The 20,283-nt window shown below is 39.2% G+C and overlaps 1 protein-coding gene across 3 annotated transcripts; it reads left to right on the top strand.

The window, feature by feature from the left end:
• The first annotated feature begins 237 nt into the window (after nucleotides 1-237).
• epn1a (epsin 1a) lies at nucleotides 238-19,136 on the top strand. Of its 3 annotated transcripts, XM_027146983.2 has the most exons (14): nucleotides 238-613; nucleotides 6,883-7,023; nucleotides 7,965-8,066; nucleotides 8,280-8,438; nucleotides 8,550-8,678; nucleotides 12,566-12,686; nucleotides 12,842-12,978; nucleotides 13,309-13,332; nucleotides 13,765-13,836; nucleotides 14,240-14,323; nucleotides 15,622-15,880; nucleotides 16,956-17,120; nucleotides 17,914-18,162; nucleotides 18,531-19,136. In XM_027146983.2, exons 3-14 carry the CDS (start codon nucleotides 7,998-8,000, stop codon nucleotides 19,016-19,018), a joined length of 1,956 nt encoding a protein of 651 aa, XP_027002784.2. In that variant the 5' UTR covers nucleotides 238-613; nucleotides 6,883-7,023; nucleotides 7,965-7,997; the 3' UTR covers nucleotides 19,019-19,136. The 3 variants fall into 3 exon arrangements, with proteins under 3 accessions (XP_027002784.2, XP_047667647.1, XP_047667648.1); XM_047811691.1 differs by lacking the exon at nucleotides 13,309-13,332 and having other exon boundaries at nucleotides 242-613; XM_047811692.1 differs by lacking the exons at nucleotides 13,309-13,332; nucleotides 13,765-13,836 and having other exon boundaries at nucleotides 247-613.
• The last annotated feature ends 1,147 nt before the right edge of the window (nucleotides 19,137-20,283 follow it).

Genomic DNA, 20,283 nt, shown 5'->3' with positions numbered 1-20,283 from the left:
AAACCAGAGAACCTACGTGCGTTCTTTATACTAGGGGGTGCGGCTGGGTGTACTTGGCTTCACTGACAGGAAGCGGAAGTGCCGCCATCTCCTTGTATCAAGCAACACCAGGGTCAACGTTTGCATGGTAACGTTACAGTGTCTTTAAAATTAAGAATCTTGGACACACGAGACACATTTAAAAAAAAAAGTTACCGTCAAGTCACACTATCACAAAAATCCGGCGATCTACATATTGTCCTAATAAACAGTACAGTGCTATATTTTTGACATAGTATTCAGTAACATAGCATGCGGTTATAGCGATAGACCGTGGCCGAATCCCAAATACAGCTTTCATGGACTTGTAGTGCACTAGATAGGGTTAAGAGTCTGTTTACTCCCTACGCTGCAGAGTGCACAGTGTGTAGTGGAGTAGGGCGGTATTTGTGATTCCGCCCTTGTCTCTGATTGAACTGCTAAGTTTCGCTAGCGCCGAACCGAGCCGCGCTCTTTACATCTCCGGTGTTATAAATGGCTCGTTTAAAACTCTTCTTGTGACGGAATATCTTATTTCTACGCTCCACTTGATTCGTGTTGATGTCTTTAAACCCGACAGCTGCAAATTTGAACGGTAAGTAGGACGTGCTATAAGCTAACACGTTAGCACGCTGAACCTTTAGTGCCAGCGTTATACTTTATCTTAAGCTCGCTCGCTAACTCTGAACCTATGGAAACGGAGAGGTTTGCGTGACCGAATGAAAGGTGACAGCTAACTTTTTGACTTTTGTGACTCTTTCATTTTTAGACTCGGGCAGTTTTTCTTTTCCTTCAGTGTCCTTAGGTCAGGCAACTTTGTTCTGTGTTTGGCTACCGTATTTGTTTATATTGTTTTCGTGCTATCTGGTTCGGTTAGTTAGACCTGGGTGGGAGGCTAGCTGGCTAAAGTCATAGAGGTGTGTTGTGCGCTTGTAGGCTGTCATAAGACACCAGTAACTGCTGTTTAAATGTCATTTTAAAACATAGCCGCGAATTCGTACTATTCGTGTATTTATTTATTTACTTCCTATTATTTTATTTTCTATGTACGTTTTTTTTACGAGTTTGATTTGCGCTCGGTCTTCTGACAGGTTGTCAGCTGGCTAGCTAGCTAACGTCTAGTTAGCATGTTCGTTAGGCGTGTGTTACTTGTACCGAATACAAAAGATAACATGATCGTAGCGTTTGTTGTTTCTGCTTTTACTTCTTTCTTGAGCTTTCGCTTTTCTTTACCCAAAAAAATAAATAAACAAATAAAACTATTTGCTCTCTCTTGTAAAAGAAATGTTGTTTTTGGGCATTGCTAATCAACTGTTGCTTTGTTTTTTTTAAGCCACTTGTTAGCTTGATAACTTCGTGTCCTGTGTGATTTGAGAATTTAGCAGCAAGTTTGATGTGAGGTTAGAAAACTCTCCACTGAACACTTTCCCATCAGTGCACTTAAGTCTCTGCCTTGATTATTTACTAAAGCCTCTGGGACTTTGCTCTGATCTTTGCCAGCTCGACTTCGGAACTGTTATCGGGTTTCTGTATTATGCAATCATTATTTATACAGTGTGTCATCTGCCACTCCTTTATAATCAGTCCTGTAGTCGTTTCATTTAGCCCAATAACCTTCCTTACATAAAGGCTGATGGTGTGTTTTCTGTAAACCTCACTGAGCTCTTAGCTAGTTCACTGTTTGTCTCTAAAACACTAAAGAAACCTGGGCTTGTTGTGTGTAGAGTATCTGCTAATAAAGAACAGTGTATGTATTTATGCATGTATAATTAGCCAGTCCATTAAAACCACATACAGGTGAAGTGAATAACGTTGATTATCTTCTTATCACAATGGCACCTGTCAAGGGGTGGGAGATATCGGATAGCAAGTACACAGTTGGTGCAAGTGTAAGGATTTGTTTGACTTTCACAAGGACCGAATAGTGATGGCTGGACGACGGCAAAACAGCAGACTTCTCGATTGCTGGCATTCATGTGGATGTTACTTTGACACATACAACCTACCCTAATCATTGTTGCGGACAAGCTCGCTCCTTCATGGTAACGGTATTTCCTTATGGCAGTGGGATCTTTGAATATTCCTTAATGACAGGGTAATGTGTCCTGCCACACCGCAAGAGATTTTTGGAATATGACAAACACTTGTTGGCTTGGCCTTTAAATTCCCCATTCGATCGAGCATCTGTGAGATGTACTGGACAAACAAGTCCAATCCGTGGAAGCAAGTGCTGCTTGACAACTTACACACAGGACTTAAAGGATCTGTTGCTAATTTCTTGGTGAGAGATACTACAGCATGCCTTCAGAGATTTTGTGGAGTCTGTCAGAGCTGTTTTGGCAGCAAAGTGTAATGCACATATGGACATTATTTGACCGGAGCTTTTAGTTAGACCATGTTAATAATAAGGTGTGAGAGTGTGGTTTAGTCTGTCAGTTTGACCTTGAATCTGAATTGAAGTGGTCACTTGATTTCTTTCCTGCCATTTCTGTATGAGAGAGAGTGAGTTATACTGGACTGTAGATTGCTCTCCTCATTGACATTGGCTCTCATTTCTGAATCTGTTAGTGAAGTTATGTGTAAACGTTTTTATAATTCATACCCTAATAATCTTTCCTCCATACTTACAGACGCACAGCTGATTTGCATTTAGTGACGCCTACAAACTTTTATAAAATGTTAAGCTCAGAGGTGAGTGGGGAAAATCACAACTAAAGGCATCATGTGCTAAACTTCCCATAATGCAGCTCAGCTGATGCAGCGTGTTGGCTATCACAGTCACACGCTAAGGACCCATCTGCACTTGTACTCTTACTTTTGAGAACATTAACCCTATTGGGACAGGATTAAATTAGCATGGGGTTGTTGGGTAATTTTTGATTTACCATATTGACCAAAATCGGAGAGAATTACAGGCTGAATTATCTGATATTTTTTTTTTGCCAAACTCCACTCATTGTATAATCATAGTCCTCTCAACACTCCTGATTTTTCTATGCAGATACTATACAGCTACTTTCTGTATTTAGACTTGTAGCACAATTTTCACTCGAAAAAACGATCTGAGCCAGTGTGCGTTGAGCTCATCTGTGAAACATGGTGGCGGTAGTCTCACGGCTTAGGTTTACATGATTGCTTTTGGAACAGACTCCCTTATCTTTGTTGCTTCATATACATATCTTCTGATGGTAGCAGCAAAATAAATTCAGAAGTTACAAAAACATCCAATCTGCCAATTTATAGAGAACTGCAACCAAATGAATTGTGAGGAACTTTATCATGCAGATAAAAGTGATCCAAAACACATTCAACAAAGAACGTCATCAGGGGGGAAATGGAAAGTTTTAGACTGGCCGAGTCAAGCAACAGACTATTTCACGTCCTGAAGAGAAGACTGAAAGGAAGAAACCTGCTGAAACAAACTGAAAGATGCTGCATATTCAAGCCTGAAAAAGCAAGACATCAGCAGTTTGGTGCCAGTGATTCTGTCAGTGGAAAACTGTCACAGTGTCTGTGACTTGAAGTTCTTGCAAGCATGAAATGTACAACTAATTATTAAGTGTTATTTGCTTTAAAACAGTTCGCACCAGTATATTTGACCACTCAAATAAGTGGTCAAATGTTTTAAGTAGCTTAAATGTAATGGATGTAAATATCACAAAATGAAAGCTGGAATTCTGATCTGATCTTCTCTTATTCATCGTTTGATCTTAAATTCAAACATCTTCGATCTATATCGAAAAAAAGAGACCGTCGCAGCGGCTACCTGCACACCTCACTGTGTTATTAATGCACAAAGACTGCTGTTGAAGTTTTTACTTTGTGGACCTTAGTTTAGTAATGGATTTGCAATTTAATTCCACTTTCTTTTATTATTACACACTTTTGCTGGAGCAGCAGAATATGATGCACACTCTCTGCTTCTGTGTTACAACACTAAGATTTTGGATAAGGCCCAAGTAGAAGATTAAGTGGTTCACACCTCATCCGGCCTCTTGAGTCCTTGTGTTTGCCATATTTTTATTTTAAATTCTTATCGTGACCCTGTGCAGGATAAAGCACTTACTGAAGGTGAATGAATGAATGAATGAATGAATGAATGAACATTTAGCTGTGATGGAGTGTTTTTTATTTAGTTTATATTGCTCAATGCCCAGCTCTGTGGTGTTCCTGAGGCATTTGCGTGTCAGCTTATTATGACTTGCTTATGAATATCACTGATATTTTTCTGTTTCTGTTTAAACAGAAATCTCTTCCAAACTGCTGTTCATTATTAAAATATTATGCACATTTCATTTTTATGTCAGTTGTTATTTCTGTTTGACTCATTTTTGAACCCATTTTTTGGTTCACAAATAGTTTCATTTACAAAAGCACAAATGTTTCCATTGAAAAAAAAAAATCTCAAATTTCTGTTTTAGCATTGCGATTCGAGCTGCAGAAAACTGGCTGAAAAGGGTGATAAATTTGTACGCTGGCTTATGCTGGAAGCCCATCGGGACCGAAGCTATCGATTAGTTTTGTAGAACAGAAGCTCTGACTGCCGTTCCAGCTGTAACTCGAGTGACTCCTTTCTGTAAATGTGCAGCTTTTAACCGGTCATTGTTCTGTAGTAACTCACACAGTGTCTTGAATGGTTTACTCTATACACACACACAAACACACACACACACAGTGATCTTTTCTCTAAGGAAATGTTTTTTGGTCTCTAGTGTGTAGGCTTTGTGACAATTAGGTGGTTTTCACACTGAATCCATGTGTAATTGTTCCTGGCAAATCAACAGCTAAGAAACTATCATGAACTACACATGAACTAGACTTAGCCCTGTCTTTGTTTTTATGTAGCACCTTGATCCTGAAGAAACGTTGTCTCATTTCACTGTGTACTGCAACAGCTATATATGGTTGAAATGACAATAAAAGCTTCTTGACTTTAACAGCGCGATTCTGCTTTCAGACTCACTTGATACTGTCGACTCTCAAACCCCTGGGTGTTTGTTTTATCTTTTATCCATCACCATTGTTATGAAGTGACTTATAAGAAAAACCGCTTCACAGACGTTCCAAGACCATAAAACTTTAAATGGATTACAGATTGTTTGTCTGTAGTATAAGAGGAATATTAAAAATATGTTCGTTATAAATATGTTCATCGGCCCATCTAATCCAGATCCTCAGCACTACTGAATTATTTTCCTATAGAAACAATCCCTGGCATATTTCACTCCATACAGTATTTCAGATTGAACTTCTAATATTCGACTCTTCGAAAACGTTGTCCATTTAAACGTACAGCTTATTTTTGTCTCCTGGGGGGGGGGGGGGAAAGAGAAAATGCTTGTCTCTATTATTAATTAATTAATTAAAGGAAACCATGAGAATGAACAGCTCATAAATCCATTATACATGTGCCATGTTTGCACTTATTTATTTGGCAGACAATATTAGAGCTTTACTTTCGATTGCGACCTTTTTGATTCCACGGAAGAAACGTAGTAGACGTGTTTCTGCAAGACTTCATTTCGTTATTGAAAACAATCATGAGAACAAAGAAAACACTACTTCTATTGCACAGTCATTTATATATTACACATCGGTACATCTGCACTTTACTCCCTATAGTCACGCTGTTCTACCAGCAGTCTGCTTACATGCGTCCATTTTTTTTTTTGTTTTTCTCATTTATTTTCTTCTTTTTCTGACCTGTATAGTTAATTCTATATTTTGTTGTAATCTTATTGTTCTTTTTGTTTTCTTTTTACATTTTTGAATTTATTATTAACTGTTTCTATGTTTAGATCGTTGGTGGTGGATGAAGCATTTTACTCTATATGCATGTGTGTGGTTATGTATGTGACAGAGCGAAAAAAAAAAGGTGAAAAGTAAATCGCGAGCTTGTCTTCCCCCTGTACAGACTGCACCTCCTCACCTGTGTCCTGCCTGAATATAATACGCCGACATGATGGGAAAACAAAACGTTATATAAATACTTATATATAAAATGTATGTATATGTGTGTGTGTGTGTGTGTATATATATATATATATATATATATATATATATATATATATATATATATATATATATATATATATATATATATATATAAGGAACGTCGAGGCCGTCAGGATTTTAATAAAGTGCAGAGACGAAGCAATTAGTTTTACTTGTAGCACACGGGCATCTTTAACCATAAGGAAGCCACAAACGTAGCTCTATCAGCACACAAAAACAGTTTGTTTCACATAACAGTTTTTTATTTAATCTCACTCCAAGTTTATTCATATTTAAAAGATTTTTAATTACGATTTTTTTTTACTATAACGTATAAATTCTGAACAAAAATGATTATGGTGGAAAAAAAAAACCCATGCAATTAAACACGCTTCATTTTTTTTTTGTATTAAATCTAATGAATAAATGTTTGTCGTGGTGTAAATTTTTAATCTCGCAGCTAATTTTCTAAAGCAAACCATGCCGCAGTGAGACTATGGAGCATTGAGGAGCGCATTTTGATGAGCTTTATCATTTATGTAAAGCAGAAAGGCTTGTTGTACATCCTGTTCTGCACTGTTCGTGGAAGTTGTCTCCGTACACATGCACGCACACACACGCGCACATTAATTGTCCTTGTTCTCCTTATAAATGCCAGGACAGGGAATGTAGTGAGTTTAAATGTTGAGTGATATGACTGAGTCAAGCACAATGAAGCTTGAATCACTTGCAGGTAGACCGGTGAGGTTCAGGCAGCGAGGCAGCGAGGCTCTGCAATATTTAACACACAGATAGTTTTCTTTCCCACCTGCTTACAGTTACACCATTGACTCTCCTTTTTACTGATCCTCCTTTTCTCTGTTTCTCCAGTTTTTAATTCTCCCCAGATCTTCTGGGTCCTGATGTGGCCACGCGGAGGTTTAGTGCAGCGGACAAGCTGAAGAGCTCTGGCTACTGGACCCGAGACCCACACACACTTGCGCACAGAGAGACACAGACTGACGTGCATAGGTAAAGATCCTCTACAGTACATTTACATCAACACACTCGGCACATCCTTATATCAGTATCTACTTAATGTGCGTGGTCTGGTCCCAGTATCTACTTAATGTGTGTGCTCTGGTCCCAGCTTGCAGTAGTCATTGGGGATTTATGTATCGGGGGGGAAAAGTTCTCTTGAGTTGATGCATGCTATGCTTCATGAGGTCCAGGTTTCCACACAGAAAAAAGGCAAGCAGAACCGAAGTATCTTAAAGTAGCTCAAAAAACAAATGAACACTGAAAAAGTGAACATTTGCCAGAATTAATCCTTAATATGAATTCAGAGATTTGAAACAAAACAAAAAAAAAAGGTGTTTCTGATGTTGCATATCTTCTTAAGATTAATATTTAATATCAATATATATTTAGATGTGTCTTTTATTGAAACAAATCTAAATGTAATTTATCATTATCGGTCTTATGTCATCACTTCTCTCAGATCTAATCATGTTTCACAGTTATTTGCCAGCCAGTTATTTATTTGCCAGTGTTTGAATATAATTAAGTCTCAACAATACACACAGTTGTAGACTAGTATATGGTTTAAACCCCTCTACCTCATCCGAATGGAGAAGGAAATCAGGGCTTGATCAGTTTAAAGGGTTCCGCACAACATAAGCGATATTTTCTGCATCCTGTGTTATTCAGTCTGTCATGCGTATCATTTCATCAAATTGTCCCCGTTGCTTAGTAACAATAAACTGGATTTAGTCGAATGCACGGGGCAAATGTGTCATCTGATTTACTTAATTCATTTTAAAAATGATTGCAAATGACTGGCATCATAAATGATGCCGCTTAAAGGTGTGCGCGCTGGCATGTCTTCTGAGTTTGTGTGAATTGGTTAATTGCTCATTGTCTGTATTCACGATTGTCGGTATGAGTTTGTGCTGCGTTTTCCAACCTTGCAGATTTCACCGGAGCCTCATAGCCACCCTGTTGCCATGTCGACCTCATCACTAAGGCGGCAAGTGAAGAATATCGTTCACAATTACTCTGAAGCCGAGATTAAGGTGAGAGATTGTTTTGTTTTATGCTTATGCTATTTCCCCTACAAACCCTTGGTTTTATTTCTACTTTATTGTATTTCTTTTTTGTTTGTGAAAGTTTTTCTCCTTAAAGACTTGTGTTTAAAACTTGAGTGTGTGTAGTTCTCTTTTTCTGATCTTTACTTTAAAATAAAAAACATTGAACGTTTCTAAAGTTATTTTTCCATCTTTCTCCAGGTCAGGGAAGCGACTTCCAATGACCCATGGGGTCCGTCCAGTTCTCTGATGTCAGAGATTGCCGATCTGACATATAACGTCGTGGCCTTCTCAGAAATCATGAGCATGGTGTGGAAGAGACTCAACGATCATGGGAAGAACTGGAGGCATGTGTATAAGGTCAGGACCTCATATGAACTACCGATCTTTTAGTCTGTGTGACACTAAGACACCAAGATTTTGGTGTAGTAGCATCACTCTGACACTGCACCTGACCCCCATATGTTTCAGGCTATGACTCTTATGGAGTATCTGATTAAGACGGGTTCAGAAAGAGTGGCGCAGCAATGCAGGGAAAACATCTACGCTGTCCAGACACTCAAAGACTTCCAGTACATCGACAGAGACGGAAAAGACCAGGTAATACCCACACACACCGAGCGGAATTTTATGTTTTGTTACCCTAAGGAAAGCTATCCTTCAGGAATTTTTCAATAATTCAACTCGGAAGGCAATTTGAACACCATCTGAGCGCCCAGCCGAGCCGACAGTCAACACAATCCTGTTGTCGAGTTATGCAAAGCATCAGATGCAGCTGCTTTAAAAGCAGTCGGTTTCCTGCTGAAAGTAAGTCAGCATCACATGCAGTGATTGTGTAGAACACATCAGTGGATCCATGGCACCATCTGTAATGATACCACTGCCTCCTGCGCAGTGTGGAGTAGATGTGTGGGACCATGACTGGTAAATAGGACCTGATGCACACTGCAACACATGGCAGTGGATTATTGAGGTGTTGGGGCTCCCTTGCATACAGTAGGTCATCCATTGTCTCTTGTGAAGATGGTTGTATCATGAATTCTACTAAAACCCAGGGTATTTTAAGCCTGACCCTGGTCGCCTCTTCCAGGAGGAGACGACTTGATTGTAGACCTCAAGCTTGCATCCAATTCAATACAGAAATTGCTAAAGCAACATGATAGTTCTAATTAATTTTCAGCAGGATGTTACACGATGCTGTAATTCTGGGTAGCTAATAATTTTAAACACGACGGTCGAGCATTGGCTGTGGATGGAGAGACTACGGGTCAGACGTAGTGGCACATAACATATGATGATACTAACCTGTTTCTTATTATTGTTTTACTTATTTGTAAACTCTATTCTTAGGAACTAGCGGGTTACAAGAGGCACGGGGTATCACTGAAAGCATAGAAACTCAAATAAGTAAACCTGTAATACAATAGTGTGACAGTACGTGTGACTTGCCTTCTGTGCGTCCAGAGCCAACACTCGACCATGCCCTCACTAGCATACCAGAATTTGACAGCAATTTAATACGACCTTTTATTAGTATTTTATGCTACTATTTTTGTATCTCCGTCTGCTTGCAGTCAAAGTATCATGCATGTTTCTTGCAATGTTTTTTTTTTTGTTTATCTTATTTTTATGAATAATTCTGGGATGGACAATGATGCCGACAATGTCTGATTCTCAAATCTCAAACAGTTTCTTTGCACTTGTAGGAATAATGCCCAGGGTCCCAATTTAATCGTATCATATGTTACAACAGATAAAGCGTCACATCGTTAGCGTGGGTCATTTCCAAGAAAACGCTCAACCAGTCTCCTTTAGGAGATCAAAACATGGGCATCTGTGATTCTAACAGTCAAGGCAGTTGAACAAACAGTATATTTAAGTTTCAGGACTTCAATAGCTCAAGGTCCCTCAGCACAAGTGAATAAAAGGCTCATCTCCCACTCATCCTGACAAACACACACACACACACACACACACACACACACACTCTTCACGCTGCACATCTGTTCCCTCTGGGAGTGTGTAATTCTGAGAGATCTTTTTCTCATCTATGCTGTTTAATCGCATGCTGACGTAGGTAGGCGATGCCTTCAGTGTTTTTCTGTACTTTGTACATTAGACTATTGGCTTTCTGTGAACGTAACATAATCGACAAACAGCAGTGAAATTTCTTGGAACGGTACTTACTTTGTCAATAGACACCCAAATCTGCAGTGAGTAAAAACAAAAACTGTTCATTTTTATGCCAGCAAAACAATAATCGATATCGCATATCAAAACCACATCATTATACAGTAGTGTACACTCATTTTCAGTCAGTCACGTGGCAGCAGTGAAATGCATTAAATCATACAAATACGGACCAGCAGCCTCAGGCAGTGTTCACATCAGAATGGGAAACAAATAGGGTTGTTGGAGCTTGATGAGCTTGTTTGAGTACAACTGCTGATCTGGGATTTTCACACACAACAGTTTCAAGGGTTTATTCAGAATTGTGCAATAACGGAAAAAACAAAAAAAAAAAACAGCCAGTGATCTACAGCAGGTCTGTGGACAGGATTTGGATGTTGAATAGAGATTAATAGAGAATAGCCAAGGGCTGGGCGATATGGCTGAAAACTGTATCATGATATCAGTGTTTCATATCGGTAGATATCAATAATTATTGATATTTTTATGACCCATTTAAAACAAGGACCAGGAGAAAAATAGATTACATTTAAACATTTGTATTTTAAACTTAACCTTCTTCTGATCATAATCCCCTCAGTTATTAAGACAGAAATGTCAACAACCATGGAAAACTCAAATAATTAAAATGTAAACATAATTCTAAAGTCACAGTGAACACTTAACAATGATCTCTTAACATTTAAGGTGCAAAATGAAAGAAAATGTAAGAAATGCTTAATAAAGTGTAATAAAATAGTGCAAAGTGTTCAATATAAACATAGAGAAACCTGAGAATTTAGTGCAAGTTTAGTGCTAGGAAGTTCACTAGCTGTTCACCTTCTGGTGAATAAAGTGTGTAAAATATGTGCAGTGTTTTGTAAACAGAAATGAAACTGAGGTAGACTGAGATACACCTGTAATATAAAAAAACAAACCTGATACAGTACAGTAACATTGGTTGAAATATAAAACCTGCAGAAATATGAAAAAGTAGCTCTTCAAGTTATACTTACTCTAATCATACTTGAAGTTGAACTATTCACTTTTTTATTGCACTCATTTTCTGCTTATCAGTCGCTAGTTACTGAAGAGGAATCCAGCAGACCAGCTCGAGACAACGATATGGCGCAACCAAACGTGATACTGTTACATGATTGGCTGTTAGCGTGTCACTCCCTACATTGCTAGGTTACCAGAGAGTGAGTGCCTTTGTTAATGCCACCAAACTTGCTTCACAACCTCTGTTTTCTTCCGACGAAGAGTAAAAAATATCGAACGTTTTATCGAACACATTTTTTATCGATCACGTGTCTATCGCGATACGTATCGTTATCGTTTTATCGCCCAGCCCTAGAATAGCCAGACTAGTTTGAGCCAGCAGAAAGGCTACAGGAATGCAGATAACCAGTCCGTACAACTGCGGTGAGCAGAAAAGCATCTCAGAATGCACAACATGTTTAAACTTGAGGCAGATGAGATACAACAGCAGAAAATCACGTCGTGTCACACTTCTGTCAGCCAAGAACAGAAAGCTGAGGCTGCAGTGGACAAAGACTCACCAAAACTGGACTGTTGAAGACTGGAAAAATGTAGCCTGGTCTGATGAATGGCAAATTCTTCTGAGGCTCGGAGATGGTGGTCAGAATTGGGCACATAGATCTATAGACCCAGCCTGCCTTACATTTTATTCTTATCATTTTTATACTGTCTCAATCGTTGTAAGCAGTAATGCATGTATTGTACAACATCTTTTTGTGTTTGACAGGCTGTGATTCAGGGATTTATCTCAGCTCTGAGTGTTAAGATTATTTTTGAATGTGACACATTGACGAAATGCTTAGCAATATAAATGCTGTCTGTCGGAATGTAAGAAAACGAAACACCATACATTTGCTGAGTGTGATCTCAGCTGTGATTTCTTTAACCTGGATTTAATCATCTGTGAAATCGTTGTAACGCAGCTGCAGAAAGTTGGAGAAGGGTGTATGTTGCTTGTTAGCTCATACTAGCGTGTAACGTCTCATAAAAAAACAACACGCTCCGCTGAAGTAGGTATTCTAAAAGCCCTCACCCAATTTGAGAGAAAGAGGAAGCTGCTTTTTCAGAGGAGGAAGCATGTAATGTTTTATTACACCTACACATGAGTAACATGAGTGCTATTTTATGACTGTGGTGAAGTACTGAAGCTACAATATGTCCCTCGTTTCAGAGCCTGATGCCCCAGCTTGTGAACTGAGAGGAAGTTTGTGTGACTGAGTGAAATATGTAATGGGGTGTGTGTGTGTGTGTGTGTGTGTGTGTGTGTGTGTGATTAGGGTGTAAATGTAAGAGAGAAAGCCAAGCAGCTGGTGATTCTTTTGAAAGATGAGGAAAGGCTGCGGGAGGAGAGGATCCACGCACTCAAGACCAAAGAGAAGATGGCACAGACCTCAAGTGGTGAGCCAGTCAGTTAATACGTTAAGCTTCATGTGCTGAAAGAGAAAGTGTGCTGGTGTTTGTATTTAGCACAGCGCAAAGGGGGTGCATTGCGCTTGGCCACGTTAAGAAATGAATGCTTTTCCAACCATAATGCCTAGCTGTTTAACCCCCAGCGTCTTCGGCTCCCTCGGCTCCTACTTTAGGACTGCACCCGGGTCCGGATTCAGAACAGGCGTGGCCACAGAGCTCAGGGGAGGAGGACCTCCAGCTGCAGCTGGCACTGGCCATGAGCAAGGAGGAGGCAGAGCAGGTAAAATTACTCACCCATCAGCTGCCACGTCCTCTTGCAACGGGTAAACGGGGCAATCGAGGACATTTTTATGTGTATTATATAACCGTAGATTAATATGGAACTCCTGATGCATGATTCCTGACTAATGCAAATAATTAGGAGTTAGCAGTTCAGTTCTGTTGTTTTAGATTTCAAATTTTACAGAAAGCATTCAGAACAACCATTATGCAGATTTCCGACATGCAAAAATACCCTCAAATTCTTTTATTATAAAAATGCAAGTTTTTAAATATTTTGTCTGCTCTGTATTACCACAACATTATATTTCAAATTGTGTTTCTCCTGTAGTCAGAGATCCTAATGAATACCCAGGTAAGGCTTAATCTTAAGAGGATAAACTAATGCAGAGTAAGTTCTACGTTAAAACTTTTAAGTTGTGTTTTGGAGGAAGCTTCAGTTAAGCTTGTGTTTCTGAACAGTAAAGCTTGTAAAGCGACTGAGTTGTGTTTTTAAAATGACTTTTTTAAGGGCTTTTATTTTTGACATCATCCTTAGTCTTGTTTTCCTGTTATCTCTACCTAACACTAACTAGTTTCATATCCCCTCCCCAACCACTTCCACTTCTGCACTTGCTCTCTTACTCACTTCCTACTTTCAGTCATTCTGTAGCAGTTTAGGGATCACAGCTAATAAGCTTAAGGCCCTTCAACTTGTATGAGCCCCCCACTCACTCACTTGCTCACTCACTCACTCACTCACTCATTCACTCCTGTCCTTGCCCCTCTCCTTACCCCTCTCCCCCAGACTAGTGCTGACCCTCTGGAGGATGCAGAACTCCGCTACGCACTCACGATCAGCAAGGAGGTTCACCAAGAGGTCAGGGATCAAGGGTCACCCAGATCCCGGGGGTGAAAGTCGCTCCCGTAATCGCTTTCTTGTGCACGTTCCAAAATTCAATTGTAAATTGAGCCCCAATTTATTTCAGAGTAATTTCACTGATCAATCAGTTACACTGTTAACAAGAAAAGGCTGCAATCTCAAAATAAGACTTTAAGCCCGAATTCTCATTCATGATGCAAGTTTGTGCTTTTGATTCTAAGTAATTGTACCTAATTTGTGTTATAATTTGAAATCACTCCGATAAACCGCATAAAACCACTATAATTATTTCCTAATCTGACATAAACGTTGCCTTTTAATCTCGTGAGACGTTTTTCCTCATTAGCCTCCTGGTGCTCTAATTGCTTGTAGCTATGTAACGATGGGATGTGATCGACAGGAGGAGCGTCTGCGCAGGGGGGATGATCTAAGGCTGCAGATGGCCATCGAGGAAAGCAAGAGGGAGAAAACCAAACCAGAGGAGGTGGGTGGGTGGGTGTGTGTGTGTGTGAGGGTGGTTGTGTGTGTGTGAGGGTGGTTGTGTGTGTGTGAGGGTGGTTGTGTGTGTGTGAGGGTGGTTGTGTGTGTGTGAGGGTGGTTGTGTGTGTGTGTGAGGGTGGTTGTGTGTGTGTGTGAGGGTGGTTGTGTGTGTGTGTGTGAGGGTGGTTGTGTGTGTGTGTGAGGGTGGTTGTGTGTGAGGGTGGTTGTGTGTGAGGGTGGTTGTGTGTGAGGGTGGTTGTGTGTGTGTGTGAGGGTGGGTGTGTGTGAGGTGTTTTGTGTGTTTTTTAGTGTTTTTTTTGTTTCTGTGTTATTTTTTGTTTTTTTTTTTTTTTTTTTTTTTATTTTTTTTTTTTTGTTTTTTTTTGTTTGTGTTTGTTTTTTTTTTTTTTAATAATATTTTTTTTTTTTTATTTTATTTTTTTTTTTTTTTCTTTTTCCTTTTTTTTGATTTTTTTTTTTTTTTTTTTTTTTTTTTTTATTTTTTTTTTTTTTTTTTTTATTTTTTTTTTTTTTTTTTTATTTTTTTTTTTTTTTTTTTTTTTTATTTTTTTTTTTTATTTTTTTTTTTATTTTTTTTTTTTTTTTTTTTTTTAATTTTTTTTATTTTTATTTTTATTTTTTTATTTTTTTTTTTTTTTTTGTTTTTGGTTTTTTTTTTTGTTTTGTTTTTTTATTTTTTTTTTTTATTTTTTTTTTTTTATTTAGTTTTTTTTTTTTTTTTTTTTTTTTTTCTTTTTTTTTTTTTTTAGTATTTTTTTGTTTTTTTTTTTTGTTTTTTACACCATTTTTTTTTTTTTTTTAACTTTTTTTTTTTTTTTTTTTACTTTTATTTTTTTTTTCTTTTTGTGAGGGTGTGTGTGTGAGGGTGTGTTTGTGCGGGGATGTTAAGTCATCATATGGCAAAAGATTATTATTTATTCAAATCTAAACACACCGCTGAGTACTGCTGTATTTTTGGTAATGCCAATATAATAGTGACTAATTAAACAAAGAATTTTTTTAATGAACATTCGTATTACAGCCTAAGTCATTGTTTATGTTCTCAGGTCGCAAAAGTCATATATGTAGAGTTACGGGTGATTTTGTCTATTATGTATCAGTTGGCTTTGATATTGAGTAATAAACACAGCACTCAGTTCAGCTCAGTTGTTATGAAGGTGGTGTTTATTATTTTGTCCCTATCTTTTGTCTCCTCATTTATATTGTGCTTAGTTATATGGAAGTGATAAAACCTGATGTGAATAAGTATATGATCTATCTCTTTCTCCTCTCTCTTCTCAGTCCTCTCTGATGGAGCTGAGTGCTGTAGATCCGTGGGGAGCACCAGCAGCTCCAGGATCCTCTGGCCCATCTCCTCCTCCGTCTGTGACTCCTGCCCCTTCAACAGGACCCTGGGGCCATAGTGACCCCTGGGGCGCGGCGTCTCCTGCTTCTCCTCCTGGTACTGACCCGTGGGGGGGGAGGCCACCTTCAGTGGCCCCTGCTCCAGACCCATGGGGGGAATCTTCAGCAGTGAATTCTGACCCCTGGGCATCTACAGGTGAGTGAAGATATTTATGCTACTTCAGTGGATGGCGCGACGCGACGCGATGTGTGCTGAATTTGGTTACCGTTCTTACTGAGGTAACGTGCACGTTGAGCCAGAACTTAAAGGTGTAACTCAGAACAATGCAGACCATCAACTGATCAAACAGTCAGACCGATGTCTTCATGTCTGGCTGGAGTCACGGCACAGAAACCTTCAGTAGTGTCTTCCCTAGTGTCCAAATCATTTCACCAAACATTTCTGTGGTAAAAGTTTATTTGTTTTTCTTTCCCCATTTTCTTACAATAATGTTATTGCTGTATCTACTATAAACAGTGGATCTACAAAAAAGCCAGTGAAAGCTCTGTTTAAAAATATGTGATTTCAGTCGTCTCTGCTATTTGCTAGCTGTTTAGAAAAAAAAATCCCCAGCAAAATTATTGATTTTTTTTTTTTTTTGGCACAAGTTTTACAGAGAGTCATTTGCTGGAGTAAAAGAAGACTTTCAGGACCTCGGCTTATTACAGAGTAAAATGTTGTGCACCATTTCACCCTCGTGTGTTTATCCTTCATTTACCATTTCCTCTGTTTCTCTTTATTGTGACTTTGATACCAACGTGATTCTCTACTGCAAAATCTTAAGGAGACAGTCAGTGAAGACCCCGAATTCAGATTGTGGAAGAAATTACCGTTTCTTCTTTTTACAGAAGTTTTCCTAAGTTAAATAAAGCCAAGATTGAAATGGTTTCGGTATTACTGTCATTAGGCCTGAGGATTAATGTCAGTAATGTATTTAGTTTAAGACAGTTTGAGTACTAGGCTCATAGTCAGTAAAGCTTTTGCTGATCATTTGCATTTTGTTGTCTGTATTACGTCGATGTAACAGGCACCATGACGAACAGGAGCAAAGATTAATTGCAGTGCAAAAAAACAAAAAACAAATAGACACCAGACTACACTACATTTGAAAGTTTTCTCTTTTACTAGAATAGAACACGATCAAAACGTATCAAAGTTTCAACTCCTTTTGTGACTTGAGTCTGCATGCATGTGGTTCTCGACCTCTGATCCTTTCATCTGTCCTCCCCAGCCGTCACCCCTCCTAGTAGAGACCCCTGGGCTCCATCAGTGCCTGCAGCCCCAACCTCACTCTCAGGGTCGTCTGATCCCTGGTCTGGGGAAGGGGTTGCCCCTGCAATTGATGCTCTGACTTCTGACCCCTGGAGTGGTCCCACTAAACACACAAATGGCACAGGTACACGTTGTGTAACGTAATGTCAACCATTTAAGTGGGGGAACTATGACTTTCTCATTTAGCACTTGCTTCCAGGACATGACTTGTTTTTTAAACAAATATTAAAAAAAAGAAAAAAAAAAAGGAACAATCAATCATCATGATATCGAAGGATATGACTATTTTATATAGCAATTTTTTATAATAATTGCCGTACAGTGTGTACAGGACTACAAAAAGTCGATAACTGTAGCCATTTTTTATGAATTGATCATTTTAGTTTTTTTATTGCTTTTTATGATGACGCCTGCAGGATCTCGCCGCTTGGTCTAGCTACCGATTCCTGTTAGCTGGCAAGAGCTTATCTGCAAGTTGGCTTACCAGTTTAAAAAGCCCAGAATTTACATCCAAAATGTCAACGCTTTGCTCAGCATATTTCTTGTCTGTTTGTTTTAAGCAAAATTCAGAATTTTGCCCAGGTGACAAGAATGTGATGCTGAAATGTTTCTGTGCCACCCATGTTTTTCCACAAAAAACAGACAACAATTGGCATTTATCACACACAGGAAACGGGTACATTGTGTTTTGACACAGGTTATAAAATCGGCTGTATAAAAATGGGTCAAAACCAAAAACTGGCATTAATTCATTCTACATTTAAAAAACTTCAACAAACTTTGTGTGTTGATGCTTTCTGCCCCTTTAAAAGCACCTCATGTTCATGCCTTATTACCTGCTCAACATGTGGGTGGCAGCATTGATCAGTTGTTTAATAAAATCACACTTCCTCTCTTGTTTTTTTTTTTTACCTTAGGAGATCCAGACAGGAGAGGCTCCTCAGTAACAGGTAGTGATGCAGGCGGTGGAGGAAGCACAGGCTCTCCGGTGCCATTTGACCTCTCGTCACTCGGCTCCTCGCTACCGGTTCGGAAAACGCCAGAGTCGTTCCTGGGGCCCAACGCATCACTGGTGGATCTGGACTCCCTCGTATCATCCAAACCCAAACCCAGACAGACTCCTCCAACCATGACTTCATCTCACAACCCTTTTCTTCAGTCACAGAGTAGGCACCCAGAATGTTTTTGCACCCTTGATTATTTAGTCCAGCTTCAAAGAGTAACAAAAGCTACTGATGTATGTATTTAAATAAGAAAGGACTAAACATGCTTTTCTGGCACAGGCTTACTTTGAGTGTTGGAAATGAATAACATGTCATAGTGCACGTTTAGCTTCATAACTATGCACCATAACTAGCACCATATTTAGCTTCATAACTACACTATGTCCTGATATGCTGTGGACAGTGAGCTGTGACTAGGTTGTACTTGATGTTAAATTGTACTACAGGTCTCTCTGATAAAAAAAAAAAACAACTCAAAAAACTCACTTTCTTACTCACCTCCTTTATCTTATTTTTTTCTTTTCTCTTAGGCCCCTCACCTGGGCCGGGTGTGGCAGTCACTCCTGGCAGCACCATTTCCAGCCGGGGGGTGTCACCAACACCGGCTTCATCTTCAAACCCTTTTGGTGTGACCCCAATGGCTTCCATTTCCCCTCAGCCTTCCTCGCTTGGTCTAAGCCAATTACGTACCAGTCCTGTCCCTCCTAACCCTATGCTGAGCCAAATGCCTACAATGGGAATGGTTCAGCCAGGGATGAGCGTGCCAGGAATGGGGGTCCCTATGGTGGCCCCTGGCATGAGCATGGGAATGGTACAGTCCAGTCCGATGGGAATGCCGTTCAGTGGAATCTCTCCCATGGGCCCTGTAGGAAACTCTGTGCTGATGGGCTCAGGGGGAGTCACTCAACCAGCGCTGGTTTTGGGTGGTCCATCGGGAGTAGGCGGGGTTATGGGTGCCGGAGGATCTGTGACAGGGGGTGGGGCTACAGGTGCAAGCACCAATCCGTTTCTTCTCTGAGAAATTTCACAGCTCCCCTTCTTACCTTTCCACTTGAAGAACTTGCCCCATCAACAGTGTGCAACATGAGAAAATGTGTGTACATCATTATATTTAAAGCATTTCAGATTACACTTTATTCCATTTCTTTTTGCTTTCTAAGAAATAAGAGGTAGCGGGAGAGGAGAGGAGAGAAAAAGGTCTACATCATTTTATTTTGTTTGTTTGTTTGTTTCGGGGGACTTGATGTGCATGTGTGATTGAGAAGGGTCGTCCAGTCAACGCAGGTGTGTGAAAATCATTATTTTATTGCACAGAAATTGAATGACAAATGAAAGGGGGACAGAAATTAGCCACTAATAAACTGATCTAATCGAATCACCCACACCACCTTTACTCTAAAGAGGGAGTAGTAGTGACACTTGGAGTGTGCATGAAGGAGCGCTTTATACTCCCACGGCTTGAACTGAGATCTGATCGTCTTTGCATTTCAGCCACATCTCATGATCAAACCGGGTGTATTACTTTTTAATTTAATTCAATGTGTAATTTTTTTTTTTCTAATTTATTGTTTTTGTTTTTTTTTTTGTTTTGTTTTGTTTTTGTCCTCGGATCAAATAACCGAGGAAAATAACATTGAAATACAGCCATTGAATGCGATGCCTGGTTTAACATCTTTTACCCTGTGACATATGAAGACTGGTGAAGTTATACTTCTACACACGTGGGTTGAGACAGTAAGATTGTGTGAGTGTGTGTCAGTGAGCGTGTGCAAGCGTGTGTCTGTCTCCAGGTCTGTCCACGTACCCTAACGCTGTGTTTATTACATGAAGCCACATCCGTAAGGGATTTGTGTCTGCATTATGGTGACACTTTTCTGTGATTGTCCACGAAGGCATCTGTACTTGGTGTTTGTCCTTTTATTCATTTTCTTTCACTTTTTTTTTTTTGGTCATTGTAGTGACTTGAAGCATTAGACAGAACCGTCACACGGGACACAAGATTTTATCCTCACATTTCACCACCCAGCGATTTTTTTCTCATATGTTTCTGAAACAAAATGGGGTGGGTGGACTTTACATGCTTCTAAAATTGTGACCTGGATGAAACATTTGCAAAATTTGAAATGCTACAAATTTGGGTGACTGAATAGCAATCCATGCTGTTATTCTTAATTTACTTTTGATGAATTATTTTATATATGAAGATATCTCTTATACTGGGTAAGCTAAAAAGATTATGGTGTTGACTGTGAATATTCACATTTCAAAAAAAAAAAAAAAGGG

Source organism: Tachysurus fulvidraco, chromosome 3, assembly GCF_022655615.1.
Source record: "Tachysurus fulvidraco isolate hzauxx_2018 chromosome 3, HZAU_PFXX_2.0, whole genome shotgun sequence".
NCBI classification, from domain to species: Eukaryota; Metazoa; Chordata; class Actinopteri; order Siluriformes; family Bagridae; genus Tachysurus; species Tachysurus fulvidraco.
This window is presented reverse-complemented; position numbering and strand designations above follow the sequence as displayed.